Source organism: Castor canadensis, chromosome 10 (genome assembly GCF_047511655.1).
Source record: "Castor canadensis chromosome 10, mCasCan1.hap1v2, whole genome shotgun sequence".
Lineage (NCBI taxonomy): Eukaryota > Metazoa > Chordata > Mammalia > Rodentia > Castoridae > Castor > Castor canadensis.
The window spans coordinates 99,638,865-99,657,698 of record NC_133395.1 but is presented as its reverse complement, the minus strand read 5'-3'; the positions used below and the strand labels follow the sequence as shown (position 1 = coordinate 99,657,698).

Below are 18,834 nucleotides of genomic sequence, written 5' to 3'. Positions count from 1 at the left end.
TTTAATCTTGCCCTTTTATCTAAGAGCTCATACAGTGAAGTTTCTTTAATGGCCTTAGGGTGATGCATCTGTGAGTGAAACTGGACTTCTCCATTCTTTTCCCCTTTTTAACTTGGGAGAAATCGTAAAGCTCATCTGTATTAGAGACAACCAGTCTAGCAATGACAATGTACTCTTACAACCCAATGGACACTGGCCAAAGGCAGAGGCTGATTGGTCATTTTTACTCTAAAAGTTAAGACCATTAAGATGTGCTCAGAAAACACTTCTAAGAAGTATATATGCCTATATAAAGGGGGATTTAAGTTTTAAAATATACAGCTTTGGGGAATGGATTTGGCTGCTATCATGTTTTTCATTTTCTTATTATTTAAGACTTTCCAAAAAGTGGGAGGAGTTAACTAGATTTTTCTTCTTTTTGCATCTGCATCTCCTAGGAATGGAAGGACATGTTGTGAGCATCAATATGGAGCAAGAAGAAAACAAAGCAAATCAGACAATAAAATCTCACTGATAAGAAAATCACCACCATTACAGAAGATACTTCCTATCTCAGTGCTGGTATAGGCACAATTAGGTTTAGCTCAGTTTTGCTCATTATAATGTAATTTTATGTGTTCAGAGATCAGAATACATTTTTAGTTGAATAGTAATTCTTATGGTAACAGACTGACATTTCCCAAATTAACTGTGACAGTAGGAAACCTAGAGAACCCATTTCATTAAAACTAAGTGCAAGTTTTTAAAATGCCCAGAATGCTAATTTATAAGGAGAGAGGGAAAGAAAAGCAAGAAATGAATATAAAGCATAATACCATCTGTATCCTAATTTCTTTAGAACCATAAAAATGCACCATTTCTTTTGTATTCTGAAGTATTCATGTTCTGCTGCCTAAATCTTTAGAAATGTCTTCATCTGTTTAGTTAATAACTGCCCTTAGATACAAAAATTTAGAGATACTAGATGATTGACAGAAATTCATCTGGCTGAAGTGATCTTTTATCAGTGACAAGCCACATTCTATGCTTTTCTTGGGTAGTAGAACAAAAAATTCAAAATAGGAGACATTGACTGTGTTCTACTGTACATGAACTTAGTTCTTAAATTTCAAAGTATTTTTTTAAAACCGAGCAGTGGTCAGATCACTACAGGGACCACATAGACTAAGCCACAGCTGAGTACACTGCCCATTTCAGCAGGTGCAATGAGGGGCTCTTCTCCAGGCCTCCTTCTGGGAACCTTGACTTTGCCCCATCTGAGAGGTGAACTGATGAAAGAAGCCTGGGGCCTGGCCCCTCCCTGTGGTAGACAGAAATTGTTTGGCTCCAAAGTCATTCAGATGACACCACTATCTAATTTCATTTGTGAATCCTGAAGTATTTCTCCTCTCCCATGCTCCCCATATCAATTAGAACATTGGTTAAAATTACACTAGAAAAATTGGTGTTTGGGGCCACTACAAACAGCTAAATTTATCAGGATTGTATAATAAAGGAAAATTCTTTTTAAGTTTGGATCTCATTTTTTTGTTTCACAATATATTTAGCAAAAATATTCCAATCTAAAAATCCATTAGCAAATTTACCTCTGTTTAAAATGTATCTCTGCTACCCCATTACTAAGCTAGTATCAAAATGCATGGATTCTCTATCATTCCTAACATGAGTACAGGTTCTTTAGAAGTAATGACACTAATAGAGAGAATAGTGATGGAATCTGAAGTATCATTTGTTAAAAATACTTAAGATACAGTCTACACCAGCATTACTGACTACCATGTTGTTCTGAGCCTGCAAGTTAACAGGTGAACAGATGTGAATGTACATGTCAATCTTGCCAAAAGCGTTTCTAATGAGGCCAGAATCAGGCAACTTTCCTTAATACATAAAAAAAACAATGCACAGAGACCATCAAATGAGAAAGTTTTAAGATATTCTAACTTGAATTTCTCAAAAACAAGAAATACAAGGGAAAACCAGTAATGCTGAAGGCATTAAAGAGTGTGGCATGGGTGGAGTCAACATAAATTAACTCCACAAATTAGACTCCCACTCACTGTCCCATTGAACACAGAATTCCATAAGGCAAGGTCAAGTTTTTGCTAAACTGCACGCTTCTCACATGATGTCAAAATACTAAATGCATTAAGTACCAGTAAAGAAGAAAAATAGTCATCATCATACTTTTGCTAAGACCACTTCAGTCTACTCTTAACCAATATCCCTGCTTCCACTCTTGGCTCTCAGGTGTCTATTCTTTTTTTTTTTTTTTCATTTTTCTTTTATTATTCATATGTGCATACAAGGCTTGGTTCATTTCTCCCCCCTGCCCCCACCCCCTCCCTTACCACCCACTCCACCCCCTCCCTCTCCCCCCCCTCAATACCCAGCAGAAACTATTTTGCCCTTATCTCTAATTTTGTTGTAGAGAGAGTATAAGCAATACCACTCTTGGGGATATACCCAAAAGACTGTTACTCCAGAGGCACCTGCACATCCATGTTTATTGCGGCACTATTCACAATAGCCAAGTTATGGAAACAGCCAAGATGGCCCAGCACTGACGAATGGATTAAGAAAATGTGGTATCTATACACAATGGAATTTTATGCAGCCATGAAGAAGAACGAAATGTTATCATTCGCTGGTAAATGGATGGAATTGGAGAACATCATTCTGAGTGAGGTTAGCCTGGCTCAAAAGACCAAAAATCGTATGTTCTCCCTCATATGTGGACATTAGAACAAGGGCAAACACAACAAGGGGATTGGACTATGAGCACATGATAAAAGCGAGAGCACACAAGGGAGGGGTGAGGATAGGTAAGACACCTAAAAAACTAGCTAGCATTTGTTGCCCTTAATGCAGAGAAACTAAAGCAGATACCTTAAAGCAACTGAGGCCAATAGGAAAAGGGGACCAGGAACTAGAGAAAAGGTTAGATCAGGTGTCTATTCTTATATAGCAGCCAGCTATATCATTTTAAAGCTAATGTCACCTGTTGCATGTTCAAAGCTCAAATCACTTGATTCTACACCAGAGACTATAGCATCCTCCCCTCCTACTGTCTCCTCCTGCAGGCTTCCTTGATGCTCCTGGAGGTTGGCAGGCATGTGCCCACCTCAGAACCTTTGAACATGCTCTTCCAGCAATGCTATGCCTTGAGGATTACCTCTATAATCAATTCATGTCTCTGAATGAATTATAGAGGCTGTCCTTGAAATCCCTATTTAAAACAGCCTCTCTCTATCTGCCAATCATTTTCTATTACCCTGCCTTCTTTTATTTTTCTCTATAGCACTTAAATATATTTCACTTACCTATTATTTCTCTTCCCCCACTATGAAGCAGGTGGTCTTTGTTTTTCTCAGTGTTAAATCATGCAACCAGGATAGTCCCCAGAAAAAAATAAATATTCTCAAATAAATTTTATTGGATAAGGGAAATAAAAGATTGATTTTTTACATGTTGCAAAGATATTCAACTTAAAATAAAAGGTAAAAATAAAAGTTGAGTATGATTTATGAAGAAATTGAAAAACTTACTCTAAAGCTTCTAAGAAAATACAGCAGACCTAAAAGAGCCAAATCAAACTTGACAAAGTTGGAAGACTAACACAGGCTGTTTCCAATACTTATGAAACAGCAACAAATCAAAGAATACAGTTTCAGTGAAATAGGAAAAAAAAGTTCAAATGATGTATTATACAGTATGCGGACTGCAGTTAATAACAATATATTGTATTCTTGAAAACTTCTAATGGATTCTAAGTGTTCTCACCACAAATATTGGTAACTGTGAAATAATGCATTTATTAACTAGATCAATTTAACCATTCTACGGTGTATATAAATATCATGTTGTATGTGGTAAATATACATGATTTTTGTCAAAAATAAAACGTTCTGTAACGTCTACAATACTTTAAACTGTGATATTGGTCTAAGGATAGACATAATATATCAATGGAACAGCACAGAGTTCAGAAATAGATCTACACTCACACCATCAAACAACTTCAAACAAAGAAGCTGAGCAAAGTCAATGATGAAAGATTAGGCATTAAGAAATGATTTTAGAAAAAATGGATACCCATATGGAAAAATTCAATAGCTTCATTATTCTATATACAAAGTAAATTCAAAATGGATTAGACACCTAAATATAAAAGTTATATCTATAAAACATTTTCAAAAAAATAAAATGGTAATGGGTGGGTGTATATTATCAAAGTGCATTAAATACATGTATGAAAATGTCACAATCAGACTCAATAGAATGTACAAAAATGATCTTATTTTTGCAACCCTGAAGTAAACAATTTTCTCTCTTTTTCTGGGGTTTGAACTCAAAGCTTCATGCTTGCAAAGCAGGTGCTCTACTGCTTCAGCCACACATCCCTTCCATTTTGCTGTGGTTATTTTACAGATGGATCCTTATGAACTATTTGTCTGGGATGACCTCAAACCATGATCTTCCCATCTCAGCCTCCCCAGTAGCTAGGACTATAATTGCAAGTCACCAGTGCTCTGCAACAATTTTTCTTTAACAGGATACAGACAGCATGCATAGCCAAAAATATCACTAAATAAATGCTTTTATCTTTGTCAAAATTAAAATTTTCTACTCTTCCAAAAAATACCATTAATAAAATGAGTAGAGAAGTTATAGGGTTGGAAACTATTTTTGGCAACACACTAATATCTGAAATATAAGAATAACTATAAACCAATAAAAACCAATAATCCAATAAAGAATCAGACAAAAGATTTGAACAGACATTTAACATACACACACACGCACACACACACACACAAACACACACACAAGCACCTCAAATGCTGCTAAATATCACTGATTTTTAGGAAAATGAAAACTAAAATCACAGGTGGTACTATCTTGCAGTCATTACCTAGCATAAAGTAAAGATCAAAAGCAAAGAATACCAAATGTTGGCAATGATGTGGAGGAATTGAAACTCTCATATACTGCTCCTGAAAGAATTAAACAGTAAATTCTGGAAAACTGAAAGTTCCCTTTGTACGTAAACATACAACTACCTATCTATGATACTGAAATCCTACTCCTAGGCATTTGTCTAAGAGAAATGAAAATATATCCACAAAATGACTTATGCAAGAAATTTCAAAGTAGTCTTAGTTAAAACATCCCAAATTTGGAAAGAAGGTAAGTATGCGTCAATAGGAGAGTGGATAAAGTGTGGGGTATTATACAATTTAATAGTACTTCACAGTACATACATATTACTAGTACACACAGCATGGATTGCTCTTACAGACATGGCACAAGAAAGAAGACGGAAGCTGAAGAGTGCATGTGTTAGATGCTTTTGAAGTCAACAGGCGGGATAACCTACAGTGACAGAAATTAGTCTTCGTCCTGGGCAGAGAGCTGCATAGAAGAGAACATGAGGGAACTTTCAGAGGTGGTATAAATGTTCTTCATCTTGCCTGGGGTGATGGTTACACATGTGTCAAAAGACACTAAGGTAAACATAAGTATTTGTACATTTTACTGTATACAAATTATGTCAATAAAAAAGAGACAATTACAGAGTGGATGGGAGAATTGTGTCTCTATCTGGAGCCTACAAGACACCTCTGTGTTTTCTCAAAACATAACAAGCACAGAACATTTCCACACCAAGTCATGATTTTTCCTGACACTTCTTTTCTCTGCATCATTACTTGTTGCATTTTCACAGCTGTGGGGGAAATTCAGTCAACAATTAACCAGACAATAAAAGCAAAGATGTTCACCAAAAAATATTGTCCTTCTAAAATACATCATTTTCTGCATAACTTAATTTAATCTCTTAGAGGACTGTAGACACACACTTTTAGTAGTGTGCTCAGCAATTATAAATGGCATGTGGTATAGTAAGAACAAAGCAACTCAGATAAGTGAATAGCACATTTGAAAATAGGATTCAAATGCTTGCATATCTGTTCAATTAAGTGGTCAATTATAAAGATATCTGAGAATTTAACAAAAATATCAAGTATCTGTCAATAAAGTTTGCAAAAGTAATCTACTGATTAGAAAAGTACTATAATGGTCCCATAATAAATTCAATTTCTGGAGGATTTGTGAATTTAAAAAATAATCTTTCAAGTAAATGGGATATTGGATGACATTTACATGCACCATATTTTAACTGTTTTGACAATATCAGATTACCACAGAAATCTTTTTTTTTTAATTTACCAAAAGCTTTGAGGAAAGTTTTGGAACTCACTATATGATCTCTTATGATCTTATGTTTGAGATGATTTACCAGGATCAGATGTGTGGTTGTTTTTTATTTTCTTTTTTTAAAAGAAATTTTGGTAGACATGTTGGGGGTGGCTAAAAGAGGGAAATACGTCCTAGGTAATGTGGTGACCTGGATTCAATCAGTTGGCAGGTCTGTTAAGCATAAGAGGCATCTCTGCACTGGGAAAGAACTGCCTGTGGCTGGCAGCTATAGCTTGTGCCCAAGATTTCAAGGCTGGCCCTCCTGCTGCCCATCCCTGTGGACTTTTGTAGCTGCTTCTCCAGTCCCCAGTCATGTAAACCAATGCTTTGCAAAATACCTTTTAACATGTATCTTGTACTGGTGCTGCTTCACATCCTGCTTCATGCACACAGCATGGAGGCCTGCACACAGCACAACATTGGAATCCTTGGCTGCTGAACCTTGAATACCATCCCCATCCTAACTGCAGCACATATATTTGCTAATGACACCTGGTGGACAGTGAAGAGTGATTCAGTGATCAAGGTGAGGGAGAGACTACAGCAAGAAAGCTGTATGTTGAAATGATACAAGATAATAACAATGAGAACTGAAAGGTTAAGATGGACTGGCTACATTGCAAAGGTACAATTGTTAGCCCTTGCTAGCAAAAGGTGTGCAGGAGTTGAAGGAGAATATATGGAAGGTGTATGATTCCAATTAAGATGGTGAGGGGATAGAACACATCTGGCTTAATAGAAAAGAATCCATTCACCATGGGGCTGCTACAGCTGAGGGCCAGCAGATGTGCAGGGGAATGTCTGGTTCCAATTCAAGAGATGACCAGACAGGCAGCTTTGGGGAGGGTAGCCATCAACAAATAGAAGTGGAAATTATTGCTGTGGAATGCATGGCAATGTACTTTGCAGTATTAGAAAGTTTTGTGTGCTGTTCCTTCCAAAGCTCTTCCACTACTAAGACCAGGCCAGGAGGGTGAGTCTCACAGACCCAAGAGGGACAGGGATGATGAGCACCTGGGAGAGACCAGTGGATAGAGGGAGTTTATGGCAGATAGTACAGAAATGGGAAAGTTCTTTAAGTGTCACAATGTACCTCTAGAACAACAATAATAAAAATAAATTTAAAAAAAAGAAAGGTAGAGAAAAGTTAGAGGGCAGCTGCAAGGTTCCTGGTCTTTATTCCTCACACCCACTCAAAATGGAGTTGAGCAGTTGGTACAAATACACAGAGAGATTCAAATGGCCAAAAAAATACATGAAAAAATGCTCACCATCTCTAGCAATAAAGGAAATGCAAATTAAAACCACACTAACATTCCACCTTACCCCTGTTAGAATAGCCATCATCAAAAACACCACCAACAATATGTGTTGGCGAGGATGTGGGGAAAAAGGAACCCTCTTACACTGTTGGTGGGAATGTAGACTAGTACAACCACTCTGGAAAAAAATTTAGAGACTTCTTAAAAATCTAAACATAGACCTGTCATATGATCAGCAATCCCACTCCTGGGGATAAACCCAAAGGAATGCGACACAGGTTTCTCCAGAGGCACCTGTACACCCATGTTTATTGCAGCACTATTCACAATAGGCAAGTTATGGAAACAACCAAGATGCCACACTACTGACGAATGGATTAAGAAAATGTGTTATCTATACACAATGGAATTTTACTCAGCCATTAAGAAGAATGAAATCTTATCATTTGCAAGTAAATGCATGAAACTAGAGAACATCATTCTGAGCAAGGTTAGCCAGGATCAGAAGACCAAAAATTGTATGTTCTTTCTCATATGTGGTCTTTAGATCTAGGGCAAATGCAGCAATGAGATTGCCCTTGGATCACATGACAAGGGGAGAGCACATATGGGAGATATGGGAATAGGTAGGAAACCCAAAACTTGAAAGCATTTGATGTTCCCACTCCAGAGGAACTAATACAGAAACCTTAAAATGACAGAGGTCAACACGAGAAGGGGATCAGGAACCAGTGTAAAGATCAGTTAGAGATGAATCAACTTGGGTTGTAACACACTTGTGCATGGAAGCAATGCTAGGAATCTCTCTGTGTAGCTATCCTTAACTCAACTAGCAAAAATGCTTTGTCTTTCTTATTATGTTTATGTCTTCTCTTCAACAAAATTGGAGAAAAGGGCAGAACAGGTTCTGCCTGGAAATGAGGGGGGGAGTGGGGGAGAGGGTGGGGGTGAGGGACAGCGGGGAGAAATGACCCAAACAATGTATGCACATGTGAATAAATGAATAAAAAATAAAATTAAAAAAAACCATCATTTACAGATGAAAAAAAACCCCAAATACACTGAGTTCAAAACCTAGTACTGCCAAAAAAAAGAAAGAAATATACAGAGGGTTTGAAGGGAAATCAATTTGCAGCCAGAAAAGAATGGAAGCTTGAGAGAAGCATCATGAGTATGATAATGCTACATTCTCCATGGTTGGTATGGGAATTTACCAAAAGGCACATGGATATAGAGGTATAATCTATTTTGCTCACTGTGATTTTTAGTACCTACAATATTGCCTGACACCTTAGAGGCACTCCATAAATGTTTGTGGAATGAATACCTGATGTCAGTCAGCTGGGGTAGAAGAGTAGGAAGAGAGGAAGAAGGCCCTTGAGCTGGTAGGGCTGATATTGTGATCCCTATTTCCAGTGGGATCCCTATGAGTTGTTTGTGGCATGGATTGGAAGCCAAAGCTCCCATGTGTTTTAGTGAGAATGTATGGCTTCAGTTCTACATGGTGAGTTAACCAGGCAATCACTGCACTGGGGACCACAGAGCAGACTAAAAACTAAGTGGAAGTCACAATCAGGCCTCAGAGGAGGGACATCATTAATGAGCTCATGGTGGGAACTGAGGCATCATGGGCCTTTCAGTAGGCTTAAGCCATGACAAGAAAAGATGACATGAGAACAGATGCCATAAACATTCAACAAGATCAGAGACCCAAAACCACAGAGATGGATTTACTTCATCTAAGGTCAACAGAGGCCAACAGAAGAAGGCAGCATATAGAGCCTGGACCCTCCCACTGACACAGAAGATGCTTCTGTGTCTTCCTGCCTCCAGAAGATGGGGAAGAGAAACCTTGGAATGAGAAAGAAACTTTCTGACTCAGAGAGATTAATGTAATTGGTACTGGCTACATCTACCATTTTTTGCCACCAGCAGAGTCAATGGTTCAAAACAAAGTCAAATGTGGTTACGGGAAATAAAGTTCCCATTCCATACAACTGATTTTAACCTAATTCATTTGAAAGGAAAAACCACTTAATGGAGTTCAATCAAGGGAAGCGCAAGAAGAAAAACAACATCTACAGTTAAAAGGCCAAGATTGGAAGAGAAGGTGAGAAAGAGTATTCAGGTCAGTATGATGGGAATCAGATTTGAAGAGCGTAGTGGAAACCACATTAGGAAAAGAAACAGGAAGGAAATGCATACAGTAACCACGACTTAGCCTTTACCTTGGCATTGTGGTTGTTAGGTACTTTGGAGAAATTTAGGGATTTAGTTCACACTACCCACAGGATTGAACCCAAATACCTTTATAAGGTATTTCTACCATCTAGCACCACCCTACTTTTCTAGACTTCTCAAAAAAAAAATATAAAAAGATGCATTATAAATCAAAGAACTCGAGTTTCCACTCTGAGGCTGCCACTGACAAGCCGAGTGACCTTGAGCAAGTTCCTTATTGTTGGTTTCCTTTCCTTTCCTATTAAATCAAAGCCTAAAACAATACTGTCTCTAAGTTTGACTCTTAGTCCCAAGTGAGATAAGCAGGTGTATCTAGAGTTTCTCCACTTGATGGTCTCTTCCATCTCAGAGTGACTTCCGCATCCAGTGGCCAAGACACTGTCTTTTCTGTCTGCTCTGAAATATCCCTACATATTTCATGTGTTATTTATCCAAAATGGCCTGAATCACTAGAAATTTCTTCTTGAATGTGCTTATTTGTCCTATCTTTCCAAGTATGTTATAAACTACTTCACTACTGGGACCATTACTCATAAATTTCTTATGATTTTGACAATATCAAACATAATGTTTTACATTTGGAAGACATCAAATAAATCCTTGTTCTTTCATTATTAATTATAGACTGTAAGCATTTTCAACTTTTCTTACTCTGTGCTATTCCTAGATATGCACTTATGCACAGAAAAGCAGTTTTCCAACCTGAATTAACTTACTAAACTAGTAAAAAGAAATCATTATTCAGCTTTTAAAAGGATGACAAAAATAAACCATGTCAAAAATCTTGGAAGAGAAAGGGTAATCCCTGCAAATCATCCTGTAGAAACATACTTCTGTCATGATTGCCCTCAGTTTCCATGGAACATCAACTTGGATCCACTTGCACACAGACACAAGCTTCATCCACCCACATAATACTAGTTTAACCTTTTATCCACGAAACTCCAATAATCTGAATGGAATGAATATTTTCCCTTAATTTTTCAGGTTTTTCCAGGCTCATCCTTTTATTTCCTGGTGAAGACCTAAGCAATGTACTCTTTAGAAATGTCTACAGTAATTTTTCTGTCTCAGATATAACACAACATATAAAGATATTAACTCTGTATGTTCAACACACTGGGAACAGTGCCAAAATACCGATCATAGCTGTGACCATTAAAAACTTACAATGCCCTCTATCTTACAATACCCTTTAATTATCAGACATTTAAGTAAAATTCACACCTCATTTTATCCTGATCAGTTCTTATCATTACCAACTCTGTGCTCTCCTCACAATCTCTTATTTTGAATTACAAAATGATAAAGGCTTATAGTTTTCAAAAGAAAGCCTTGCTTTGCTTTCATAGTGGGTAAGCCACAGTATACAGCAGTGAACTTTACTGGTGAGACTTCTCAGTACTTTGCAAATATATACTTGTGCTTGTCTTTACTAGCCTATTATAAAACTTGCCATAATGAAAAATAAGCTAAAATGTGAGGAAAATAGCACATGCCCCCATAAGATAGGAGCCTTTAACATTTCTCGTCAATTGTTTGCTTACCTACTAATTTGCAAATTTTCAGTAATTCACAATGGATCTCCCCACTGGTTCTTGAAGAGCATAAAGTTCCACTGAACCCACTAATTTCTCTTCCCTTTGACTATCATTTATTGTTGAATTGTGTAGCTGTGTTATTGATGTTAACTGCTCTGGGAGAGCACGCTGCAATATTTCAAATGAAAAAATCATAATGCTGCTTAAGAAAAAAAGAGATATAACATTTTACACCTATAATTTTTCTGCCAGCACTAGTATAGATGTAAGTTTTAAAAAACAATAATTGTTACCCAGTGAGAATAATGTCAATTAAGTGCATGCTTTCTTTTGATGAAATGCAGTAATATTTCCTTCTCAGTTATTTATACTAGAGTTGCATTTTTTCCTTTTAGTTGACTTTGATTAATCTCGAGCAGAAAAATTATCAGTATAACTAAAAATAAGGGCAAGAGGAGAAGCCATTTTATGACTCTTTTAAGCCATAGCATAAGCTTTGTGGTCCAAAAAAGACAGGATGCTCCCTGAGGGCACACAGAGAGCCTAGCTAACAGCAGGTACTCAATAAATGTGCATTGACAGCATGACTGAAATGCACAGGTTTAATGCGGGTGACCACTTGGACATGGTAGCATTAGATTAATAAGGTGTATCAACAAGCTTGATTCTTCTAATATGAGCATTACTTATCTTATATAATTGATGCTATCTGACAAGTTTATGCCATTTTTTGATGTTTTGTGGTTTATTCACACATTAATTTAATCTCAGTAGTCTCTGAAGTCAACACTATTCCTCCCTTTCAACCTTCCCTTGACTTCACAGCTTTCACTTGATTTTATCTGGCCATGGCCAGAGAGCTCAATTTCCACAGTTAAATGCTTTCTGGAAATACTGAGATGAAATGATGTGGTACCGAGGCAGGCTAGAAGTAGGGAAAATTCAAGACTTAAATGCAGGTTGCCCAGGGATGGCCCAGACTACCTTTACCTGGCCGGGATTGCCCTTCCCCTCCCCCACTCATTCATTATTGGATGGAAATCACCTGGTTCTGCCCTGCTCCTGGGTTAGTGCAGGTTTTTAAAGTACCTAACAAGAGAAGCTCTTTTTCTGCTGGCAGACTGCACCTGGGCCCTGCCATGCTCCCTTTTATTGCTCTTCCCTAACTTTTAATAAACTCCATTTACACCAACATGTTCTGCTTGGATTCTTCCATGCCAGAGCCCAAGAACCAAGATCTTCTGGAAATACCTTTTACCTTTAACAGAATCTGGGATTTGCTTCAAAACAATCTGGGAAAGTGGGTATAGATACAAGTGACAAAAGATTAGCACCAAGTAGCTAATTGCTGAAGCTGGGGGATGAGAACAGGAAGCACACTCCTGTGTTTGACATTTTCCATAATATAGAATTCTTTTAAAAATCTGAGAAAGTAAAAATAAATATATAAAGTGGCACCTTCTCAAGGTGTTTTGCTAAAGATAAGAGGATTTCTGTTGTTAGATTTTAAACCAGCTCCACCCTCAAATCAGCCACATGAATCTAATATAAAAACACTCATATCCAGCTGAAAATTGGTTAAGTAGTTTTGTAGTGCAAAACTTAATAGAAGACTCCAAATACTTAAGATATGTCAAAATAGCTAAATCTCTTGCATTTTTGTCTTCTAAAAATATTATATTTGGCAAGGGACATGACATACATAGAATAATGTGTTTCCTGTTATTACCTGGGTTTTATGGAATCAGGCAGTAAAATAACAAAGTAAGCTCTAACTTCTTGTGTTTAAAATTTAACTGTTCTCAGTGAGAGCTGTATGTTCGTTCAAGTTATATGTTTCCACACAGAAAACAGGCCTTGGAAAACCATCATGGATTGTTTTGTGATATTATAGCAGGGCTTAGCATTTAAAGCAATGAAGATGAGTTCCCCCAAAAGAAAGCTATAGGGATCTTCAACTTTTGGATTCCGAAGGCCTCAGGAGAAGTCCACTAAATGGTAGTGCTTTGCTTCTTCTCAGAAAGGCGTTCACTGGAAATACTGCCATTCAAGAAATCAGATCTGACTCTTTTTGTGATCAAATTCTTACATGATTTTCCCAGTTGAAGGGTAGCAAGGCCTTAGAATCCTGGGAAGGAGTGTAATAATAAGGACACTAACCAAGAATGGACTTCATGATGCTTTTGGCTTGAGCTACATCCTCAGGACAGAAGAAAAGAATATTCATGTGGGTTGAAGGGACCCTTCCTGGGTCCCCGCTGGGGAAGGCCCAGAGCAAGAGCAAAGGATGAATCATGAATGGAGATTATGAAAGGCACAGAGGAAAGAGCAACACTGGCATCCATCTTCAAGCTAAGTTCAGAAGTACCCCTGAATATCAAAATCATCTAAAGGTCACTGGCAGAAAAATCTGAAAAACTATTCTGATTTGAAGCATGACAACAAACAGCACAGAAAACAATTACACAGACCAGTAAGAAAAATTCAAATGTTTCCTTCTCTGAATTAACTCACATTTTTATGTGTTCCCTAAAGTTGCAATCAGAAAGGAAATTAAATTTAAAATTTGTTGCTCTTTACCCAGAGACCATAATTTAAACTTGAAGAATTGCTAAAAGAACTTTCTGACACCTCTGGTTTCACAATATACAATAAATTCTGGATTAGTAATTTCAAAGGTCAGTTATATTGAGTTGTTTTATCTATAAAATATAAGATGGATATAAATATGTACCTATACAATACTGAATTATTTCAAGTAGATAATATTTTCTTAACTTTAGATGGTTTATCCATAAAACAAGCATGAAGGATTTCAGACAGCCCACTGGACAGCACGCTGAAGAGATGGGAGATTTGCACATACGTGAGATAACAGAGCCAGCTCCTGGTGACATGTGACAGCACTCCTGTTGGCCTCCATAAAATATCTCTGTGTGCGCTTCCGTTCCCGTTCCAGCTTCTTCTCCAAGGCCAGCTGGGATGTAGATATGGTGTCTAAATACTTCATTATGACATCAGATATCATGGAACTCACTTCTATAATGTCTGGACGGGCTTCTGCATCAGGAGTCAGGCATCTAAGAGAAGATAGATTAGTTAGGGTCGGTGTGGGAACCATAGCAGTGGGTGAGGCTCAAGGTTAAGCTCTGCTGTGTGTACACCAAGACAGCCTGAAATAATAAAGGCTCAAGCAAACATAGCTTTGGTGAGCTGGGGAGAGAAAGGGTGGCTGGCACTGCTTCTTTGCACTTGGGTGGGTAGACAAGGCTTGCAGGCGGAGTGTTAAGCTCTCCTAGGCTTCAGGGTGATAGGGTCATCTTTTCCTGAATGAGTTGGGTGCTTTCTGAAATTATGGCCAGTTTACAGGTCAGCGAGACAAAGAGGAATCTTAGTAGCATACACCCTGATGATCAACTAAAGGAGGGAACGTTTCAGGGATCACAAATTTGGGATCTTTTCCAGAAACATATAGGCAATAATAACACAACTTGATTAGTAAGTCTTACAAAACACAGTCATAAATATAAGCTGGGTGCAGGGGCTCACACCTGTAATCCCAGCTACTCAGGAGGTGCAGATCAGGAAGATTATAGTTCAAGGCCAGCCTAGGCAAAAAGTTAATGAGACCCCATTTCAACAAATAAGCCAGGCATGGTGGTTTGTGTCTATAATCCCAGTTATGGGGGAAGTGTTGGTAGGAGGATCACAGTCCAAAGCCAATCCCAGGCAAAAACATAAGACCCTCTCTGAAAAATAACTAAAAACTAAACAAACAAAAAAAAGACCTGGGGACATGGCTTAAATGGTACAGTGCCTTCCTAGCAACCACGAGACCCTGAATTTAAACCTGAGTACTACAAAAAAAGAAAGAAAGAAAGAAAGAAAACCCACAATCCTGTTACTTAGAGGTTAAAGGCATTTACAGTGACAAAAATAAAATCAGCTGGATATGGCGGCATGTCTCTGTAATGCTAACACTTGGGAGGAAGAGACAGGAGGACTGGGAATTTGAGGCCATCCTGTGCTACTTAGGGAGACCCTGTCTCAACAAACAAATAACAACAATGAAAAAAAACAAAATAGCAACCACAATAAAATGAAAGCAAGGCATGGTGGCATACACCTGTAATTCCAGATGGGGAGGGTGAGTTAGGAGGTCTGTGAGTTCTAGACTAGCTTGGGCTAATAGCTGTCTCAAAAAAAATTAGATCAATATTTAAAACCATAGACATAGCAAAAGAACAGTTCACAAACAGGAGTCTTTGAACTGAGAATGAAAAGCTGGCCTTATAGCACAATATATAAAATGCAAAGGAGGAAGTATTCTTGCTTTTGTGATTATCTCTTACATATCATCATTCATTTTAAGGCAAACAAATCATTTACCATGATTCGTCTATAGCTGATTGCTTTAATTTCACCAAGTCCTGCTGGTAAGAATGTAAAGCTTGTGTTTTATGTTTTGTTTCTGATAAGAGAATGATAGTAATTTTCTTACAAACTGCAGCCTTTATTTTTCTTTTTCTTCAATCACAGAAATTTTTTTCAAGTAACTAACTTGACACATTGCATGTTAATATTTCCCATGATTTTGGAGACACAAAATGTCGATCTGTACACTAAAGGGAGTGTTGCTGTGTCACACAGTCACTCTAGAAGGCAGTCCATATGCCATGGAACTGATCCTCAAGATCTTTCATTTTTTCCAGCATGCACTATAGTCTGTTGTCTATTTTTAAATTCAAATCCTCAGACTTTGCTGAAGTCATGTGTGTTTCTCAATAGCATTTAACTTTTTTGGATTTTTCAGGAAAATATCTAACTTTCATATCTTGCATATGACTTAGCAACCCATCCACAGTTAAGACAGCTTTCCCCTCTACTGATGTCTTCATCAGTGCACAATTATTCTTTACAAGAGTAGTCAAAATAAGTCTAAATCAAAATTTGTGAATGTTCCTTTCTTGTTGGATTTATTAACCATGTCTAAAATACATGAGTCTTAGGCTATCAGACATTATAATTTTATACTGTACCTTTCTGATTTTTTTTACTATGTTCTAAGGAGTGGGGTTGTCCTCTGGTTAGCAGAAGCATTTATACATCTGTTGGATTCATATTTAACAATGATCACTCTGTGCATTTACTATATATAAAATAACTAGGCAAGAGACTGTGCAGACCAGGCCAGCTACATCATCTATGGTACCTACTGCAAAATGAAAATGGGGAGGGGGTTCTAGTCAGGAGTGGAGAAGTCAGACTCCCCTTCTTGCAGTCTGGCATCCTAACTGATGGCACATGGTGACCCCAAAAGATTACAACCTCCATGCAGGTGGGATACACTGGATGCACAGAACTGGGGTAGAGAAGAGGCTAGCACAGAATGTGCCATGGTACCTCCAGCCAAGTCTGGTGTCTCTTCTTTGTCCCCCAAAATGCATGAAGGCACTGGGGAGGAGGGTGGAGGTAGAATATGCCTTCCCTTCTGACTCAACCCAACTGCAGTGCCACTTAGAAGGCAGCAGCAGTGATGGGACAGAGACAGAGGCCAGGTCAATGCTTCTGAGAGCAGGGAGCTAATGGATGAAAACCTCTGCCCAGGAGGCAGGGATCAGAAGGGACATCCCACAAACTAAGACTCAAGTCCCCAACACACACATTTAGCCTGATGGACTTCATTTCCAAAACACAAATTCAAATATAAAATTATTATTATTAATTTCAAACCTCATATACAGAGGCTTACACCACAAGCACTGGGCCATTTGAGCACAGGGACTCTACATTAGTCTCAGGCACATGAATCAAGTGTTGTATGATAAGGATGTATTTGTATTTAAGTTTCTTACTTTTGCTCATAATCACAAAAAATAAACTAAGTTGTTAAATTTCACCTTCTAATTACATCAGATTCTCATGACCCTCCCTTAATATGCAAATGGGTTAATGCTTGGTTGCCAAGTGTTGGTTATCACTACCACGTGAGCAAACCAACAATAACAAAAGAAAAGATCTCTAAAACTGATCATCTAAGCCTTTCATTAGGGCAAATATTCTAAATTGTTAGGCTGCACATCTGGAAACTGACTCAGATAGTATTAGCAGGTGCACTGTCATCTGAGGATTTTTTCAGTCAAAAAAGTAGCTGTACAAATTACACAGTATAGACAGTATTGTGGTCAATGGAAACCAGAATGGCCTCTGTTCTCCTGACATCTAGTCATCTCCTCCCCACAATGCTGTTTTTGTATCACTGGAACAGGTAACATGGGGAATATGTAATTTGACATCACTTAGGCATGGAGGCTCTGGGTTAGACTGCTGGGGATAGAATCCCAGCTCACTACTTTATTCTTTCTTATCTTGAGTAAGTTACTTAGCTTCTATGTCTCGACAGCCCATTTGTAAAATGGGATAAGCATACCATCTACCTCATTAAACTGGTATGGTAATCAGCTGGGGAAATTTCCATAAAGTGCTGGCCCATGGTAAAAGCTCAAAACATTGAAAAGAAAATGCACTGTTTATTTCTCTCCCATTCCCTCGCACTAACCCCAAGTCCTGCGGCTTCTACCTTCTGAATGTTTCTTCAGTCAGCATCCTCCCCCTCTCATCCCATAGCTATTGAGCTATTTCATCACCACTTACTCAAACTGCTGGAATACTCTTTCTAAATGATATCACTTCTGGTCCAGCTGTGATCACACTATAAGCTGCTAATTAAATAAAATTCCTAAATCTGTCTACATCACTCCCTTGCTCACAATTCCTCAACAGCACCTCATGGCCAGTGGGAAAAAAAATTAAATTCCCAGAATGCCACATAAGATCCCTATTGAACTCCCCCCACTCATCCATTTCCCAACAACACACCAGTACTTCTATTTTCACTTCCCCCAACAGCTGAGGGCTCTCCTATGCCCCCATTTTTTTGCTTATTTTTCCCTGTCTGCTTAAATTGTTTTTCTGCCCTGTCCTGGACACCATCCTTTATCTGCTTACCAAACCCACTCTTTTCCAAATTCTCATTAGGAAAACACTTTGGGCTGTCGTTAGACAGACTTACTGTCCCCCTTTAAATATTCTCAGTACACTGTGTGCATATAAGTACTGAAAACTACTGTCATTATTGTATTGTGGTGTTCTTTTCAGCACTAGATTAGAAACTTCTTCAGGAGAGAGAGAGGGGAGATGTCCTCCTTGATTATGATCTTCTCACCATGTAAAATAGGATGTGGGTCTTGATAGGTACTCAGAAAATGAGTAAATCAAAGAATAAATGAAAGAATTAACTCAGCCTAACATGTAAAGAATTTACCTATCCATACCAAAAATATTTAACCACAGATTTTGGTACTCACAGGAGTGTCTCCTACCAGAAATTCCAGTTCAGCCCCATTGTCCTGAAATGACTCCTCACTTAGGTTTCAGAGAAATTCTTAAGAGTGACTTGAGTGAGAGTCATAACATATGCTGAATATTGAATCCCACTAAAACAGCTTCGTGGGCTTCATGTTCACATTTGT

The 18,834-nt window shown here is 38.0% G+C and overlaps 1 protein-coding gene across 12 annotated transcripts in view; it reads right to left on the bottom strand.

The window, feature by feature from the left end:
* Nek10 (NIMA related kinase 10) overlaps positions 1-18,834 on the bottom strand; it is a 260,109-nt gene that overhangs the window by 54,585 nt on the left and 186,690 nt on the right. For all 12 annotated transcript variants that reach the window (XR_012436301.1, XR_012436303.1, XR_012436302.1 and 9 more), the window contains one exon: positions 14,169-14,382. Coding sequence is in view for 9 of the 12 variants with exons in the window: in XM_074043773.1 (XP_073899874.1) it covers positions 14,169-14,382 (214 nt within the window). In the remaining 3 variants the exon portion in view is untranslated. The remainder of the gene's footprint in view (positions 1-14,168; positions 14,383-18,834) is intronic.